Below are 17,497 nucleotides of genomic sequence, written 5' to 3'. Positions count from 1 at the left end.
ATAAGGCTGTAACGTAACAAAATGTGGAAAAAGTGAAGGGGTCTGAATACTTTACAAATGCACTGTATATAGGAACTATGGTGCCATTTGAGACACATCCCAAACTCTGCTATCAGAACCCCCCCTGTTGCTTCTCATGAAATATTCAGACCTTAATCAGAATCAAATTTCTCAAGTGCTTTTAACAAGAGAGTCAAGTATACATTGTGATGAATTCCAAACAGGCTGGTCCTTTAAGGGAATCCACCCACCCAGACCCACTCATAAACACTGTTTGTCAGTTACCATGGACATTTAGCCTAGCTTATTTCGCTGTGGGACTTGGGAAGCCGTCAGTCAAACGACACTTGCTCCTTGACCTTTTCTCAAATAAAATGTATCTTTGGGAGCAGTGCTTATTTATCCCAACAACAAATAGCTTTACACAACACAGCACTGCCATTCCCTATGTTATGCTAGGGGAGCCTGTTAAGGTTACCATGGACAAAACCTGTGTGGACAAAAAAGTGTGTGTGTGTGTCGGGGGAGCAATACATAAAGAAGAATTATGAAAAATCACACACACACACACACACACACACACACACACACACACACACACACACACACACACACACACACACACACACACACACACACACACACACACACACACACACACACACACACACACACACACCTCCAGTGGCTTTTCATTACTTCATTTCTCTTTGACAAATCAGAGTGCTTCACCATCCTTCCTCCAGCACAATCCATGACCCAAGCAGTTCAGCCCCTCTCTGAATGGAACGACAGCGGTCAGGGTGAGAGACGCATGTAAAAGAATGAAAAAGATAACAACAGAGATAAAGAGAGAGTCTGGGAGAAAAAGAGAGGGAGAACAGCTTGTATGGAGAGAGGGAGCAGCTTACTTATAGAGGGGGGTGTTATGGTCCAAACACACCAAGACAGTCGTGAAGAGGGCACGACAAAGCCTATTCCCCCTCAGGAGACTGAAAAGATTTGGCATGGGTCCTCAGATCCTCAAAATGTTATACGGCTGTACCATCGAGAGCATCCTGACTGGTTGCATCACCGCCTGGTATGGCAACTGCTCGTCCTCCGACCGCAAGGCACCACAGAGGGTAGTGCTTACGGCCCAGTACATCACTGGGGCTAAGCTTCCTGCGATCCAGGACCTCTATAGGCGGTGTCAGAGGAAGGCCCTAAAAATAGTCAAATACTCCAGCCACCCTAGTCATAGACTGTTCTCTCAGCTACCGTACGACAAGCGGTACCGGAGCGCCAAGTCTAGGTCCAAAAGGCTTCTTAACAGCTTCCACCCCCAAGCCATAAGACTCATGAACAGCTAATCATGGCTACCCGGACAATTTGCATTGTCCCCCCCACCCCACCCCCTCTTTTACACTGCAGCTACTCTGTTACCTATGCATAGTCACTTTAACTTTACCCACATGTACATATTACCTCAATTACCTCGACTAACCTGTGCCCCCACACATTGACTCTGTACCGGTACCCACTGTATAAAGCCTCCCTACTGTTATTTTATTTTACTGCTGCTCTTTAATTACAGTGGGGAGAACAAGTATTTGATACACTGCCGATTTTGCAGGTTTTCCTACCTACAAAGCATGTAGAGGTCTGTAATTTTTATCATAGGTACAATTCAACTGTGAGAGACGGAATCTAAAACAAAAATTCAGAAAATCACATTGTATGATTTTTAAGTAATTAATTTGCATTTTATGGCATGACATAATATTTGATACATCAGAAAAGCAGAACTGAATATTTGGTACAGAAACCTTTGTTTGCAATTACAGAGATCATACGTTTCCTGTAGGTCTTGACCAGGTTTGCACTCACTGCAGCAGGGATTTTGGCCCACTCCTCAATACAGACCTCCAGATCATTCAGGTTTCGGGGCTGTCGCTGGGCAATACGGACTTTCAGCTCCCTCCATGATGGCTAGGCCACTCCAGGACCTTGAGATGCTTCTTACGAAGCCACTCCTTAGTTGCCCTGGCTGTGTGTTTCGGGTCGTTGTCATGCTGGAAGACCCAGCCACGACCCATCTTCAATGCTCTTACTGAGGGAAGGAGGTTGTTGGCCAAGATCTCGCGATACATGGCCCCATCCATCCTTCCCTCAATACGGTGCAGTTGTCCTGTCCCCTTTGCAGAAAAGCATCCCCAAAGAATAATGTTTCCACCTCCATACTTCACGGTTGGGATGGTGTTCTTGGGGTTGTACTCATACTTCTTCTACCTCCAAACACGGCGAGTGGAGTTTAGACCAAAAAGCTCTATTTTTGTCTCATCAGACCACATGACCTTCTCCCATTCCTCCTCTGGATCATCCAGATGGTCATTGGCAAACTTCAGACGGGCCTGGACATGCGCTGGCTTGAGCAGGGGGACCTTGCGTGCGCTGCAGGATTTTAATCCATGACGGCGTAGTGTGTTACTAATGGTTTTCTTTGAGACTGTGGTCCCAGCTCTCTTCAGGTCACTGACCAGGTCCTGCCGTGTAGTTCTGGGCTGATCCCTCACCTTCCTCATGATCATTGATGCCACACAAGGTGAGATCTTGCATGGAGACACAGACTGAGGGTGATTGACCGTCATCTTGAACTTCTTCCATTTTCTAATAATTGCGCCAACAGTTGTTGCCTTCTCACCAAGCTGCTTGCCTATTGTCCTGTAGCCCATCCCAGCTTTGTGCAGGTCTACAATTGTATCCCTGATGTCCTTACACAGCTCTCTGGTCTTGGCCATTGTGGAGAGGTCAGAGTCTGTTTGATTGAGTGTGTGGACAGGTGTCTTTTATACAGGTAACGAGTTCAAACAGGTGCAGTTAATACAGGTAATGAGTGGAGAACAGGAGGGCTTCTTAAAGAAAAACTAACAGGTCTGTGAGAGCCGGAATTCTTACTGGTTGGTAGGTGATCAAATACTTATGTCATGCAATAAAATGCAAATTAATTACTTAAAAATCATACAATGTGATTTTCTGGATTTTTGTTTTAGATTCCGTCTCTCACAGTTGAAGTGTACCTATTATCAAAATTACAGACCTCTACATGCTTTGAAAGTAGGAAAACCTGCAAAATTAGCAGTGTATCAAATACTTGTTCTCCCCACTGTATTTGCTATTATTATTTTTTACTTAAGACTTTTTTTTTCTTCTTAAAACTGCATTGTTGGTTAAGGGCTTGTAAGTAAGCATATCATTGTAAGGTCTACACCTGTTGTATTTGGCACATTTGGCAAATAAGATTTGATTTGGAGGGAGAGAGGGATGGCGAGAGCAGTAGCTTACTTGTAGAGGGGGATGTCGGGCTCCTTGCCCTCTGTGTGCAGGGTCAGGCAGCACTGCTGGAGATGGGATTTAGGATCGTTCCAGTCCTGGTTCAGGATGAACTCCTGACACACACACCAAAAATAAAGACAAAACAAAGTTGACACAAATATAGTACAGCAACCATTACAGCAACAATCTCTCTCATTTTCCCCCTCTTCCTTGCCCATGCTTTCTTTCATTCCCTGACTCTCTTTCCCTCTTTCAACCTCTTGCTCTACTCTCACTTATTGCTCTACTCTGACTTTCTCTGCTTTCTCCATCTCCCTGACTTCTCTCTCTCTCTACGCAGTGGGCACAAATCACAGGCTACTTAAGAAAAAAGCGTCTCCTGCCTGCTTCTAGCTGAGCCAGAAATACAGATCGCTCTCTCTCTAGGTCTGTCTGGGAGTCTCCCAGGTGTACAGGCCTGATACATCCAAAGGAACTTCTAAAAGCACTTCCATTAACAGGAAAGCAGCCTTGTTATAAAAGGGACACTTTGAATCTAGAACTGTCTGTTTCACAAATCTCTCTCTCTCTCTCTCTCTCTCTCTCTCTCTCTCTCTCTCTCTCTCTCTCTCTCTCTCTCTCTCTCTCTCTCTCTCTCTCTCTCTCTCTCTCTCTCTCTCTCTCTCTCTCTCTCTCTCTCTCTCTCTCTCTCTCTCTCTCTCTCTCTCTCTCTCTCTCTCTCTCTCTCTCTCTCTCAGGGCTTTATTGGCATGGGAAACGTATGTTAACATTGCCAAAGCAAATGAAGTAGATAGTAAATAAAAGTGAAATAAACAATAAATATTAACAGTAACCATTACACTCAGAAGTTTCAAAAGAATAAAGACATTTCATTCTTTTTGTCTTACTGAGATTTACTGTCAGGGCCCAGGTCTGACAGAATATGTGCAGAATATCTAGGTGCTGCTGTAGGCCCTCCTTGGTTGATGACAGAAGCACCAGATCATCAGCAAATAGTAGACATTTTACTTCAGATTCTAGTAGGGTGAGGCCAGGTGCTGCAGACTGTTCTAGTGCCCTCGCCAATTCGTTGATGTATATGTTGAAGAGGGTGGGGCTTAAACTGCATCCCTGTCTCACCCCACGTCCCTGTGGAAAGAAATGTGTGTGTTTTTTGCCAATTTTAACCGCAAACTTGTTGTTTGTGTACATGAATTTTATAATGTCGTATGTTTTTCCCCCAACCCCACTTTCCGTCAATTTGTATAGCAGACCCTCATGCCAAATTGAGTCAAAAGCTTTTTTGAAATCAACAAAGCATGAGAAGACTTTGCCTTTGTTTTGGTTTGTTTGTTTGTCAATTAGGGTGTGCAGGGTGAATACGTGGTCTGTCGTATGGTAATTTGGTAAAAAGCCTATTTGACATTTGCTCAGTTCATTGTTTTCACTGAGGAAATGAACCAGTCTGCTGTTAATGATAATGCAGAGGATTTTCACAAGGTTGCTGTTGACGCATATCACACGGTAGTTATTGGGGTCAAATTTCTCTCCACTTTTGTGGATTGGGGTGATCAGTCCTTGGTTCCAAATATTGGGGAAGATGCCAGAGCTAAGGATGATGTTAAAGAGTTTTAGTATAGCTAATTGGAATATGTGGTCTGTATATTTTATCATTTCATTGAGGATACCATCAACACAACAGGCCTTTTTGGGTTGGAGGGTTTGTATTGGGTTGGAGGGTCTCTCGCTCTCTCGATGTGTACTGGTTGTTTTGATACCAGACCCACACACACACAGGGCTCAGCTCCTCCATGAATGGACACCCAGCCTCCCAGGAGATCCACACACACAGCAATTAGCACACCACTGTAGGCTGTGCCATGGCCTTCACACAAGGCCACGGTGTGTGTGTGTGTATGCGCGCACTTGTGATGGAAGTAGCATAGTCTTTTTCTCAACCATTCTAACAGGAAGAAGCAGGTCCACGAACCTGTTCATTGTAGAGACATAATCCCTTCTCTAAAGGGAGGGAGGGAGCATGTCCAACCTGTTCATTCTCCAGACAGATTCCATTCTCAAAATCTTACTGCTACTTCACATCCCCTGCCATCTAATACGAGAGGAGGCTTAACTGACGCTGTTTTTGAATTAACACCCACCTCACCCATCCCTGAAACACTTGAGAAACAACATCAACAGCGGCTTAGAACAGAACAGCACTGACTACCGGTCGGGGATCAATATCTAAACAGACACCAACAACCTAATAACATTAGCTAACATAGACCCGATCGCAACCGGCGCCCATTAACACTAGAACCTTCCCTGACTTTTCCTAAATATAATAATAATAATATTTTACATTGCTCAGTTGTCAGAATGTTTTAATCACAAACAGAAAAGTATTCAGAGGCTGTTTACCTTTTTATTTTCTTTGCTATTATTACCTTGAGGTGACAAGACAAATGTGCCGAAGGGCATTGGATTGGACTATTCAAGCTGATTTGGGTTTAAGTATTAGGTTGCTAAGAGAAGGACCAACTGAATGGCTTTCATGGAGGGTTGGCTTGACGACACAATAGCCCACACAATTTATTTTTCATCATGAGCAAAAGCAATTCATTTTCTACCCAAAGTTGCAAAGAAAATGTTTACATTTAATATATACAAGAGACCAGCAAAATGGATAAAATGGTGTGGTGGGAGTAGCAGGAACAGCGGCATCTAGTGGGCAAAACTTGGCACTTTCACACAAATGTATGGTAAAGTATGCAAGCAACTTCAATGGATAATTTCTCTGAACAGTGGGAAAAAACATCATCAGATCCACAGGGAATACATTACAAAGGTTGAAGAAGCAATACTCCAAGCAGCTGCTTTTTGTCACAATTCATGCTATCACAACAAGGAAATTAAATGGCAAACATGAGAAATTATTTGTAATTTAAGCATTTACATTAAATGTGTCAGTGGTGTACTGGATAGTAACATTTTTCAAATTGGCAGACATTATGCATACTCAATCATGGAAGCTATAATGCAATATCTTTTTTGGCATTTCAATTAGAATTTTGTCCAAAAAATGCATACCCATTTAGGAAAAGGAATTGCAAACATATTGATTTATCATTTTACTATTTGCATTTCCAATTGAGTTTCGGCAGCTAAATGCTTCCGTTTTCAGTGATGTATGATTTATTTCTCAACTAAAATTTGTGTGCATTTGGCGGCATTTTCCAATCTTGAGTGGCATGACAATAACAAAGTAACCGCGGGAAGTGCGTTGGCTATTCGAATGCATTGCTTGTTACGAGCCAGAAGAGATCATAACTGTCGATGAGCAACGGTTCCCAACTTTGCTCGGTGCCATTTTACCCAATACATGGCCAACAAACCGGACAAATTTGGAATTAAGTTTTGGTTACCCGCCGATGTCGAAACCAAGTTCTAGCTCAATGGCTTTCCATATCTGGGGAAAGATGAAACTAGGCCAGCGGGTGAGAGACTATCTGAGACTGCAGAAATGTGACCCTGGACAAATTCTTCACATCAATTTCCCTGTCAGACTAGTTGATTGCAAGGAAGACTAGCCTGCTCGGAACCGTGAACAGAGACAGGAGCTGCCACCCTCTGCGCAAAACAACATACCAGCGGTGCTGTACTCCACATCAGTGATGGAGAGTGGTAAAGTAACACTCACACTGTACAGATGTAAAATAAATAAATGTTTGCATCCTCAGCACCATGCATCCCACTGTTGCCATCGGCAGTGACCAGAAGAAAAAAATGGAGACGTGACAAAGGTCTCTGCCATATACAGATAGCCTTTCCATCTGCCAAACACCAAATATGATCTCCTTTTATTATATTACATTAATATTACTCTTATTAATGTTAGTATTATTATTATATATATTTCAACCTTTTCTATTCTATTTTATTTAACGCAATAGGTTGGTGTGTATGCACTCGTACAGATGGCAAGACTGAACTGTATTCAAAATAAAATAAAATAAAATTGTATTGGTCATATGCGCCGAATACAACAGGTGCAGACATTACAGTGAAATGCTTACTTACAGCCATTAACCAACAGTGCATTTATTTTTAATAAAAAAGTAAAATAAAACAACAAAAAAAAGTGTTGAGAAAAAAAGAGCAGAAGTAAAATAAAATAACAGTAGGGAGGCTATATATACAGGGGGGTACCGGTGCAGAGTCAATGTGCGGGGGCACCGGCTAGTTGAGGTAGTTGAAGTAATATGTACATGTGGGTAGAGTTAAAGTGACTATGCATAAATAATTAACAGAGTAGCAGCAGTGTAAAAAGATGGGGTGGGGGGTGGGGGTGGGGGGGCAGTGCAAATAGTCCGGTTAGCCATGATTAGCTGTTCAGGAGTCTTATGGCTTGGGGGTAGAAGCTGTGCGGTAGCAGAGAGAACAGTCTATGAATAGGGTGGCTGGAGTCTTTGACAATTTTGAGGGTCTTCCTCTGACACCGCCTGGCATAGAGGTCCTGGATGGCAGGAAGCTTGGCCCCAGTGATGTACTGGGACATACGTACTACACTCTGTAGTGCCTTGCGGTCAGAGGCCAAGCAGTTGCCATACCAGGCGGTGATGCAACCAGTCAGGATGCTCTCGATGGTGCAGCTGTAGAATTTTTGAGGATCTGAGGACCCATGCCAAATCTTTTCAGTTTCCTGAGGGGGAATAGGCTTTGTCGTGCCCTCTTCACGACTGTCTTGGTGTGTTTGGACAATGATAGTTTGTTGGTGATGTGGACACCAAGGAACTTGAAGCTCTCAACCTGTTCCACTACAGCCCCGTCGATGAGAATTGGGGCATGCTCAGTCCTCTTTTTTTCCCTGTAGTCCACAATCATCTCCTTTGTCTTGGTCACGTTGAGGGAGAGGTTGTTATCCTTGCACCACACGGCCAGGTCTCTGACCTCCTCCATATAGGCTGTCTCATCGTTGTCGGTGATCAGGCCTACCACTGTTGTGTCGTCGGCAAACTTAATGATGGTGTTGGAGTCATGCCTGGCCATGCAGTCATGGGTGAACAGGGAGTACAGGAGGGGACTGAGCACGCACCCCTGAGGGGCCCCCGTGTTGAGGATCAGTGTGGCAGATGTGTTGCTACCTACCCTTAACACCTGGGGCGGCCCGTCAGGAAGTCCAGGATCCAGTTGCAGAGGGAGGTGTTTAGTCCCAGGATCCTTAGCTTAGTGATGAGCTTTGATGCCACTATGGTGTTGAATGCTGAGCTGTAGTCAATGAATAGCATTCTCACGTAGGTGTTCCTCTTGTCCAGGTGGGAAAGGGCAGTGTGGAGTGCAATAGAGATTGCATCATCTGTGGATCTGTTGGGGCGGTATGCAAGTTGGAGTGGGTCAAGGGTTTCTGGGATAATGGTGTTGATGTGAGCCATGACCAGCCTTCATGGCTACATATGTCAGTGCTACGGGTCGGTAGTCATTTAGGCAGGTTATCTTAGTGTCCTTGGGCACGGAGACTATGGTGGTATGCTTGAAACATGTTGGTATTACAGACTCAGTCAGGGACATGTTGAAAATGTCAGTGAAGACACTTGCCAGTTGGTCAGCACATGCTCGGAGTACACGTCCTGGTAATCCGTCTGGCCCTGCGGCCTTGTGAATGTTGACCTGCTTAAAAGTCTTACATCGGCTACGGAGAGCGTGATCACATAGTCATCCGGAACAGCTGGTGCTCTCATGCATGCTTCAGTGTTGCTTACCTCGAAGCGAGCATAGAAGTGGTTTAGCTCGCCTGGAAGTCTTGTGTCACTGGGCAGCTTGCGGCTGTGCTCCCTTTGTAGTCTGTAATAGTTTTCAAGCCCTGCCACATCCGACGAGCGTCAGAGCCAGTGTATTACGATTCAATCTTAGTCCTGTATTGACTCTTTGCCTGTTTGATGGTTCGTTGGAGGGCATAGCGGGATATCTTATAAGCGTCCGGGTTAGAGTCCCGCTCCTTGAAAGCGGCAGCTCTAGCCTTTAGCTCAGTGCGGATGTTTCCTGTAATCCATGGCTTCTGGTTGGGGTATATACGTACGGTCACTGTGGGGACGACATCATCGATACACTTATTGATGAAGCCAGTGACTGATGTGGTGTACTCCTCAATGCTATCTGAAGAATCCCGGAACATGTTCCAGTCTGTGCTAGCAAAACAGTCCTGTACAGTGAGGGGAAAACGTATTTGATCCCCTGCTGATTTTGTACGTTTGCCCACTGACAAAGAAATGATCAGTCTATCATTTTAATGGTAGGTTTATTTGAACAGTGAGAGACAGAATAACAACAAAATAATCGAGAAAAACACATGTAAAAAATGTTATAAATTGATTTGCATTATAATGAGGGAAATACGTATTTGACCCCTCTCAATCAGAAAGATTTCAGGATCCCAGGTGTCTTTTATACAGGTAACGAGCTGAGATTAGGAGCACACTCTTAAAGGGAGTGCTCCTAATCTCAGCTTGTTACCTGTATAAAAGACACCTGTCCACAGAAGCAATCAATCAATCAGATTCCAAACTCTCCACCATGGCCAAGACCAAAGAGCTCTCCAAGGATGTCAGGGACAAGATTGTAGACATACACAAGGCTGGAATTGGCTATAAGACCATCGCCAAGCAGCTTGGTGAGAAGGTGACAACAGTTGGTGCGATTATTCGCAAATGGAAGAAACACAAAAGAACTGTCAATCTCCTTCGGCCTGGGGCTCCATGCAAGATCTCACCTCGTCGAGTTGCAATGATCATGAGAACGGTGAGGAATCAGCCCAGGACTACACAGGAGGATCTTGTCAATGATCTCAAGGCAGCTGGGACCATAGTTACCAAGAAAACAATTGGTAACACACTACGCCGTAAAAGACTGAAATCCTGCAGCGCCCGCAAGGTCCCCCTGCTCAAGAATGCACATATACAGGGCCGTCTGAAGTTTGCCAATGAACATCTGAATGATTCAGAGTAGAACTGGGTGAAAGTGTTGTCGTCAGATGAGACCAAAATCGAGCTCTTTGGCATCAACTCAACTCACCGTGTTTGGAGGAGGAGGAATGCTGCCTATGACCCCAAGAACACCATCCCCACCGTCAAACATGAAGGTGGAAACATTATGCTTTGGGGGTGTTTTTCTGCTAAGGGGACAGGACAACTTCACCGCATCAAAGGGAAGATGGACGGGGCCATGTACCGTCAAATCTTGGGTTAGAACCTCCTTCCCTCAGCCAGGGCATTGAAAATGGGTCATGGATGGGTATTCCAGCATGACAATGACCCAAAACGGCCAAGGCAACAAAGGAGTGGCTCAAGAAGAAGCACATTAAGGTCCTGGAGTGGCCTAGCCAGTCTCGAGACCTTAATCCCATAGAACATCTGTGGAGGGAGATGAAGGTTCGAGTTGCCAAACGTCAGCCTCAAAACCTTAATGACTTGGAGAAGATCTGCAAAGAGGAGTGGAACAAAATCCCTCCTGAGATGTGCGCAAACCTGGTGGCCAACTACAAGAAACATCTGACCTCTGTGATTGCCAACAAGGGTTTTGCCACCAAGTACTAAGTCATGTTTTGCAGAGGGGTCAAATACTTATTTCCCTCATTAAAATGCAAATCAATTTATAAAATTTTTGACATGCGTTCTTTCTTGATTATTTTGTTGTTATTCTGTCTATCACTGTTCAAATAAACCTTCCATTAAAATTATAGACTGTTCATTTCTTTGTCAGTGGGCAAACATACAAAATCAGCAGGGGATCAAATACTTTTTTCCCTCACTGTAGCTTAGCATCTGCGTCATTTGACCACTTTCTTATTAACCGAGTCACTGGTGCTTCCTGCTTTAGTTTTTGCTTATAAGCAGGAATCAGGAGGATAGAGTTATGGTCAGATTTGCCAAATGGAGGGCGAGGGAGAGATTTTTATGCGTCTCTGTGTGTGGAGTAAAGGTGGTCTAGAGTTTTTTTTTCCTCTGGTTGCACATTGCTGGTAGAAATTAGGTTGAACGGATTTAAGTTTCCCTGCATTAAAGTCACCGGCCACTAGGAGCGCTGCCTCTGGATGAGCGTTTTGCTGTTCACTTATGGCCTTATAGAGCTCATTCAGTGCAATCTTAATGCCAGCATTGGTTTGTGGTGGTAAATAGACAGCTATGAAAAATATAGATACACTTTCTTGGTAAATAGTGTGGTCTACAGCTTATCAGAAGATACTCTACCTCAGGCGAGCAAAACCTCGAGACTTCCTTAGTATTTGATTTTGTGCACCAGCTGTTGTTTACAAATATACACAGACCGCCACCCCTTGTCTTACCGGAGTGAGCCATTCTATCCTGCCGATGTAGCGTATAGCCCGCTAGCTGTATGTTGTCCATGTCGTTGTTCAACCACGACTCGGTGAAAAATAAGATATTACAGTTTTTAATGTCCCGTAGGATAACCGTAATCTTAGGTCATCCAATTTATTCTCAAATGATTGAAGATTGGCTAATAGGATTGATGGCAGAGGCAGTTTACTCGCTCGCCATCGGATCCTTACAAGGCACCCCGACCTACGTCCACAATATCTCTGTCTCTTTCTCATGCAAATGACAGGGATTTGCACCTTGTCGGGTGTCTGTAGGATATCCTTTGTGGCCGCCTCGTTGATGAAAAAATCTTCGTCCAATACGAGGTGAGTAATCGCTGTCCTGATATCCAGAATATCTTTTTGGATATAAGAGATGATGGCAGAAACATTATGTACAAAATAAATTACAAATAACGTGGAAAAACACACATAATAGTACAATTGGTTAGAGGGCTGCAAAACGGCAGCCATCTTCTCCGGCGCCATTCATTCATATTACTTATTATAACCCTATTACTAATCGAATCTACAGATAAAATTGATAAAATGCATTACACAGTAATGTTCTTAATGTAAGGGAAATAGTCTATACGTTTTTAATAGGCAAAAGAAAAATAGGCTAACATATCCTTGACTCTATCCAAACAATAAAAAAAATTAAAATTATAAAAAAATATCTTGTCATGCATTCGGAAAGTATTCAGACCGCTTGACTTTTTCCAGATTTTGTTACGTTACAGTCTTATTCTAAAATTGATTAAATAAAACAATTTCCTCAGCAATCTACACACAATACCCCATAATGACAAAGCAAAAACTGTTTTTTAGAAATTTTAGCAAAAAATTAAAAATATAATAAAAACTGAGTATTCAGACCCTTTGCTATGAGACTCGAAATTGAGCTCAGGTGCATCCTGTTTCCATTGATCATCCTTGAGATGTTTCTACAACATGATTGGAGTCCACCTGTGGTACATTTAATTGATTGGACATGATTTGGAAAGGCACACACCTGTCTATGTAAGGACAGTGAATGTCAGAGCAAAAACCAAGCCATGAGGTCGAAGGAATTGTCCGTAGTGCTCAGAGACAGGATTGTGTTGAGGCACATATCTTGGGAAGGGTACCAAAACATGTCTGCAGCATTGAAGGTCCCCAAGAACACAGTGGCATCCATCATTCTTAAATGGAAGAAGTTTGGAACCACCAAGACTCTACCTAGAGCTGGCCACCTGGCCAAACTGAGCAATCGGGGGAGAAGGGCCTTGGTCAGGGAGGTGACCAAGAACCCGATGGTCACTAACAAAGCTCTAGAGTTCCTCTGTGGTGATGGGAGAACCTTCCAGAAGGACAACCATCTCTGCAGCACTCCATCAAACAGGCCTTTATGGTAGAGAGGTTCACCTTCCAACAGGACAACGACCCTAAGCACACAGCCAAAACAACGCAGGAGTGGCTTTGGGACAAGTCTCTGAATGTTCTTGAGTGGCCCAGCCAGAGCCCGAACTTGAACCCGATCGAACATCTCTGGAGAGACCTGAAAATAGCTGTGCAGCAACGCTCCCCATCCAACCTGACAGAGCTTGAGAGGATCTGCAGAGAAGAATGGGACAAATCAATGTCCCAGGGCAGTGATTGGGGACATTGCCCTGTGTAGGGTGCTGTCTTTCGGATGGGACGTTAAACGGGTGTCCTGACTCTCTCTGGTCACTAAAGATCCCATGGCACTTATCGTAAGAGTAGGGGTGTTAACCCCGGTGACCTTGCTAAATTCCCATACTGGCCCTCATACCATCACGGCCACCTAATCATCCCCAGCTTCCAATTGGTTCACTCATCCCCCCTCCTCTCCCCTGTAACTAATCCCCAGGTCATTGCTGTAAATGAGAATGTGTTCTCTGTCAACTTACCTGGTAAAATAAGGGTAAAATATAAATAAAATAGACAATGCTGGCTGGCTCCTGTTGCCTATAAAGGCCCATATCCACAAAGTGTCTCCGAGTAGGAGTGCTGATCTAGGATCAGTTTAGCCTTTTGTATAAGATTATATGGACAGATCAGCACTCCTACTCTGAAATAGTTTGTGGATACGGGTCCTGGACTTACTGGAAAGGACAATATGAAAATAAAATATTTCAGCCAGAGGAGTAAAGTTAGTGGTACTGTAGTGTGAAAAGGGTAATATAACCTAATGCAGCAGGCCCTACTTCAGGTTGTCTTAATTTAACAATATTATACATACTGAACAAAAATATAAACGCAACATGTAAAGTGTTGGTCCCAAATACAGGTGTGCCAAGCTTGTAGGGTCATACTCAAAAAGACTTGAGGCTGTAATCGCTGCCAAAGGTGCTTCAACAAAGTACTGAGTAAAAGGTCCAACGGAAATTCAACTTCTGCTTTATCCTAATGCTTCATCCCAATTCATATCCAAATTAAATTACCAGAAAACATTTTGCTCAAAACTCCCCAAATACAGTTATGCCAAGCTTGTAGTGTCATACCAAAGAAGACTCGAGGCTGTCATCGCTGCCAAAGGTACTTCAACAAAGTACTGAGTTAAGGGTCTGAATACTTATGTAAATGTAATATTTCCGTTTTTGATTTGTAATAAATTAGCAAAAAATTCTAAAAACCTGTTTTTCCTTTGTCATTATGGGGTATTGTGTGTTGATTGATGAGGGAAAAAAACTATTTAATCAATTTTAGAATAAGGCTGTAACCTAACAAAATGTGGGAAAAGTCAAGGGGTCTGAATTCTTTCCGAAGGCACTGTATTTCCACACATTTTTATTTATGCAATTCAACCTTTACAATTGTTCATGCACTAGTGCTTTTGTTTAGGAATACGGCAAATAATTTGACCTGCGCACCTTGCGGGTTGATATGCATCTGATGCGTATGCTAAAGGTTATGCCCAGCAACGTTCTCTAGTGGGTACTTACAGGCTGAAAGGCCCAGCAGTTCTAGTGTTAAAGATGACCAAAATAGGACCGCACAGCCATGATAAGAGCGTTAAGTAGTCAAGCATCACCTGCCCGCCACTCGTCAATGCTAGAGCTATTAGTGTTTAGCCATTAGCTCCTCTCGCCTCCCCTCTCTATCCGCGGTGCAGAGAGAAGAGAAGAGTGCTCATTGATTTGTGAGTGAGTGGCCTCTCTTGCGGGCGAGGGGAGGCTGGGCTGTCGTTGGGATCGGAGAGAGAGGGAGATCTCACCTTCAGGCATGCATGCTTACACACGCACGCAAGAATGCACAGACACACCAAACACACACACGCTCACCTTCAGTCGAGGGAAGAAGCAGACGTTCATGAAGGTGTGAATGTACTCCAGGTCCTTATCGATGTAGAGCGCTGCGATGAAAGCTGAGGAGGGGGAACACAACAATGAACCAGGGATGAAAGAGAGAGGAAGAGAGGTCTAGGCTACTTAACAGAGGGGATAAAGAGAAAGTTGATGTTTAAGAGGACACATATAAAGGCTGCTTTGTGGTTAAGAACAACATTAACACAAGAGAGGAAGAAATGGGGAAGTTATGGAATGGCTATACTCGAAGCGTGTTTACTTTGACTGAATGGAACCGGGTAGACAGCATAACACCCTGCATCCCACTGCTGGCTTGCCTCTGAAGCTAAGCAGGGTTGGTCCTGGTCGGTCCTTGGATGGGAGACCTGATACTGCTGGAAGTGGTGTTGGAGGGCCAGTATGATGCACTATTTCCTCTGGTCTAAAATAATATCCCAATGCCCCAGGGCAATTGCCCTGTGTAGGGTGCTGTCTTTCGGGTTGGGACGTTAAACGGGTGTCCTGACTCTCTGTGGTCACTAAAGATCCCATGGCACTTTTCGTAAGAGTAGGGGTGTTAACCCCGGTGACCTTGCTAAATTCCCAATCTGGCCCTCATACCATCACAGCCACCTAATCATCCCCAGCTTCTAATTGGTTCACTCATCCCCCCTCCTCTCATTTGACATTTTAGTCATTTAGCAGACGCTCTTATCCAGAGCGACTTACAGTTAGTGCATACATTTTCATACTGGTCCCCCGTGGGAATCGAACCCACAACCCTGGCGTTGCAAGCGCCATGCTCTACCAACTGAGCTACACTCTCCCCTGTAACTATTCCCCAGGTCATTGCTGTAAATGAGCATGTGTTCTCTGTCAACTTACCTGGTAAAATAAGGGTAAAATACAAATAAAATAGACAATGCTGGCTGGCTCCTGTTGCCTATAAAGGCCCATATCCACAAAGTGTCTCCGAGTAGGAGTGCTGATCTAGGATCAGTTTAGCCTTTTGTATAAGATTATATGGACAGATCAGCACTCCTACTCTGAAATAGTTTGTGGATACGGGTCCTGGACTTAATAATAACAGCTACCATCAAAGCTGCATTAAATGGAAATTGGAGATAATATAAAATATACAGAGAAATATGATCTTCCACCATAGTTGCTGGAACTGTGCTGGAAAGGACAATATGAAAATAAAATATTTCAGCCATAGTAGTAAAGTTAGTGGTACTGTAGTGTGAAAAGGGTAATATAACCTAATGCAGCAGGCCCTACATACTGAACAAAAATATAAATGCAACATGTAAAGTGTTGGTCCCATGTTTCATGAGCTGAAATAAAAGATTCCAGAAATGTTCCAAACACACACAAAGCATATTTCTCTCTAATTTTGTGCCAAAAATGTTTTACATCCCTGTTAGTGAGCATTTCTCCTTTGCCAAGATAATCCATCCACCTGACAGGTGTGGCATATCAAGAAGATGATTAAACAACATGATCATTACACAGGTGCACCTTGTGCTGTGGACAATAAAAGGCCACTCTAAAATGTGCAGTTTTGCCAAAACATCCCAATGCCACATTTTGAGGGAGTGTGCAATTGGCATGCTGACTGCAGGAATGTCCACCAGGGGTGTTGGCAGATAATTGAATGTTAATTTATGTACCATAAGCCACCTCCAATGTTGTTTTAGAGAATTTGGCAGTATGTCCAATCGGCCTCACAACCGCAGACCACGTGTAAGGCGTTGTGTGGACGAGTGGTTTTCTGATGTCAACGATGTGAACAGAGTGCCCCATGGTGGCGTTGGGGTTATGGTATGGGCAGGCATAAGCTACGGACAACGAACACAATTGCATTTTACACAAATACACAAACACATGTGATCCTGAGGCCCATTGTCGTGCCATTCATCCGCCGCCATCACCTCATGTTTCAGCATGATAATGCACGGCCCCATGTCGCAAGGATCTGTACAGTATTCCTGGAAGCTGAAAATGTCCCAGCTCTTCCATGGCCTGCATACTCACCAGACATGTCACCCATTGAGTATGTTTGGGATGCTCTGGATCGACGTGTATGACAGCGTGTTCCAGTTCCCGTCAATATCCAGCAACTTCGCACAGCCATTGAAGAGGAGTGGGACAACATTCCACAGGCCACAATGAACAGCCTGATCAACTCTATGCAAAAGAGATGTGTTGCGCTGCATGAGGCAAATGGTGGTCACACCAGATACTGACTGGTTTTCTGATCCACGCCCCTACCTTTTTTAAAGGTATCTGTGACCAACAGATGCACATCTGTATTCCCAGTCATGTGAAATCCATAGAATAGGGCCTAATTAATTTATTCAATTGACTGATTTCCTTACATGAACTATAACTCAGTAAAATCTTTGAAATTGTTGCATGTTGCGTTTATATTTTTGTTCAGTGTAATATCTAATATATGCCATTTAGCAGTACTTACGCCCTAGTCAAAAGTAGAGCCATCTGGTCAAAAGTAGTGCCATTTGGGAATAGGGTGTCATTT

General features: G+C 43.8%; 1 protein-coding gene across 1 annotated transcript in view; it reads right to left on the bottom strand.

The window, feature by feature from the left end:
* LOC121570264 (ribonuclease 3-like) overlaps positions 1 to 17,497 on the bottom strand; it is a 297,361-nt gene that overhangs the window by 26,536 nt on the left and 253,328 nt on the right. Inside the window, 2 exon segments of the mRNA XM_045221557.1 lie at positions 3,325 to 3,428; positions 14,953 to 15,035. Of these exon segments, the coding sequence (XP_045077492.1) occupies positions 3,325 to 3,428; positions 14,953 to 15,035 (187 nt within the window).

This window comes from Coregonus clupeaformis, chromosome 7 (genome assembly GCF_020615455.1).
Source record: "Coregonus clupeaformis isolate EN_2021a chromosome 7, ASM2061545v1, whole genome shotgun sequence".
NCBI classification, from domain to species: Eukaryota; Metazoa; Chordata; class Actinopteri; order Salmoniformes; family Salmonidae; genus Coregonus; species Coregonus clupeaformis.
Note: the sequence above shows the minus strand (reverse complement) of the source record. Positions and strands in the feature narration are given on the sequence as shown.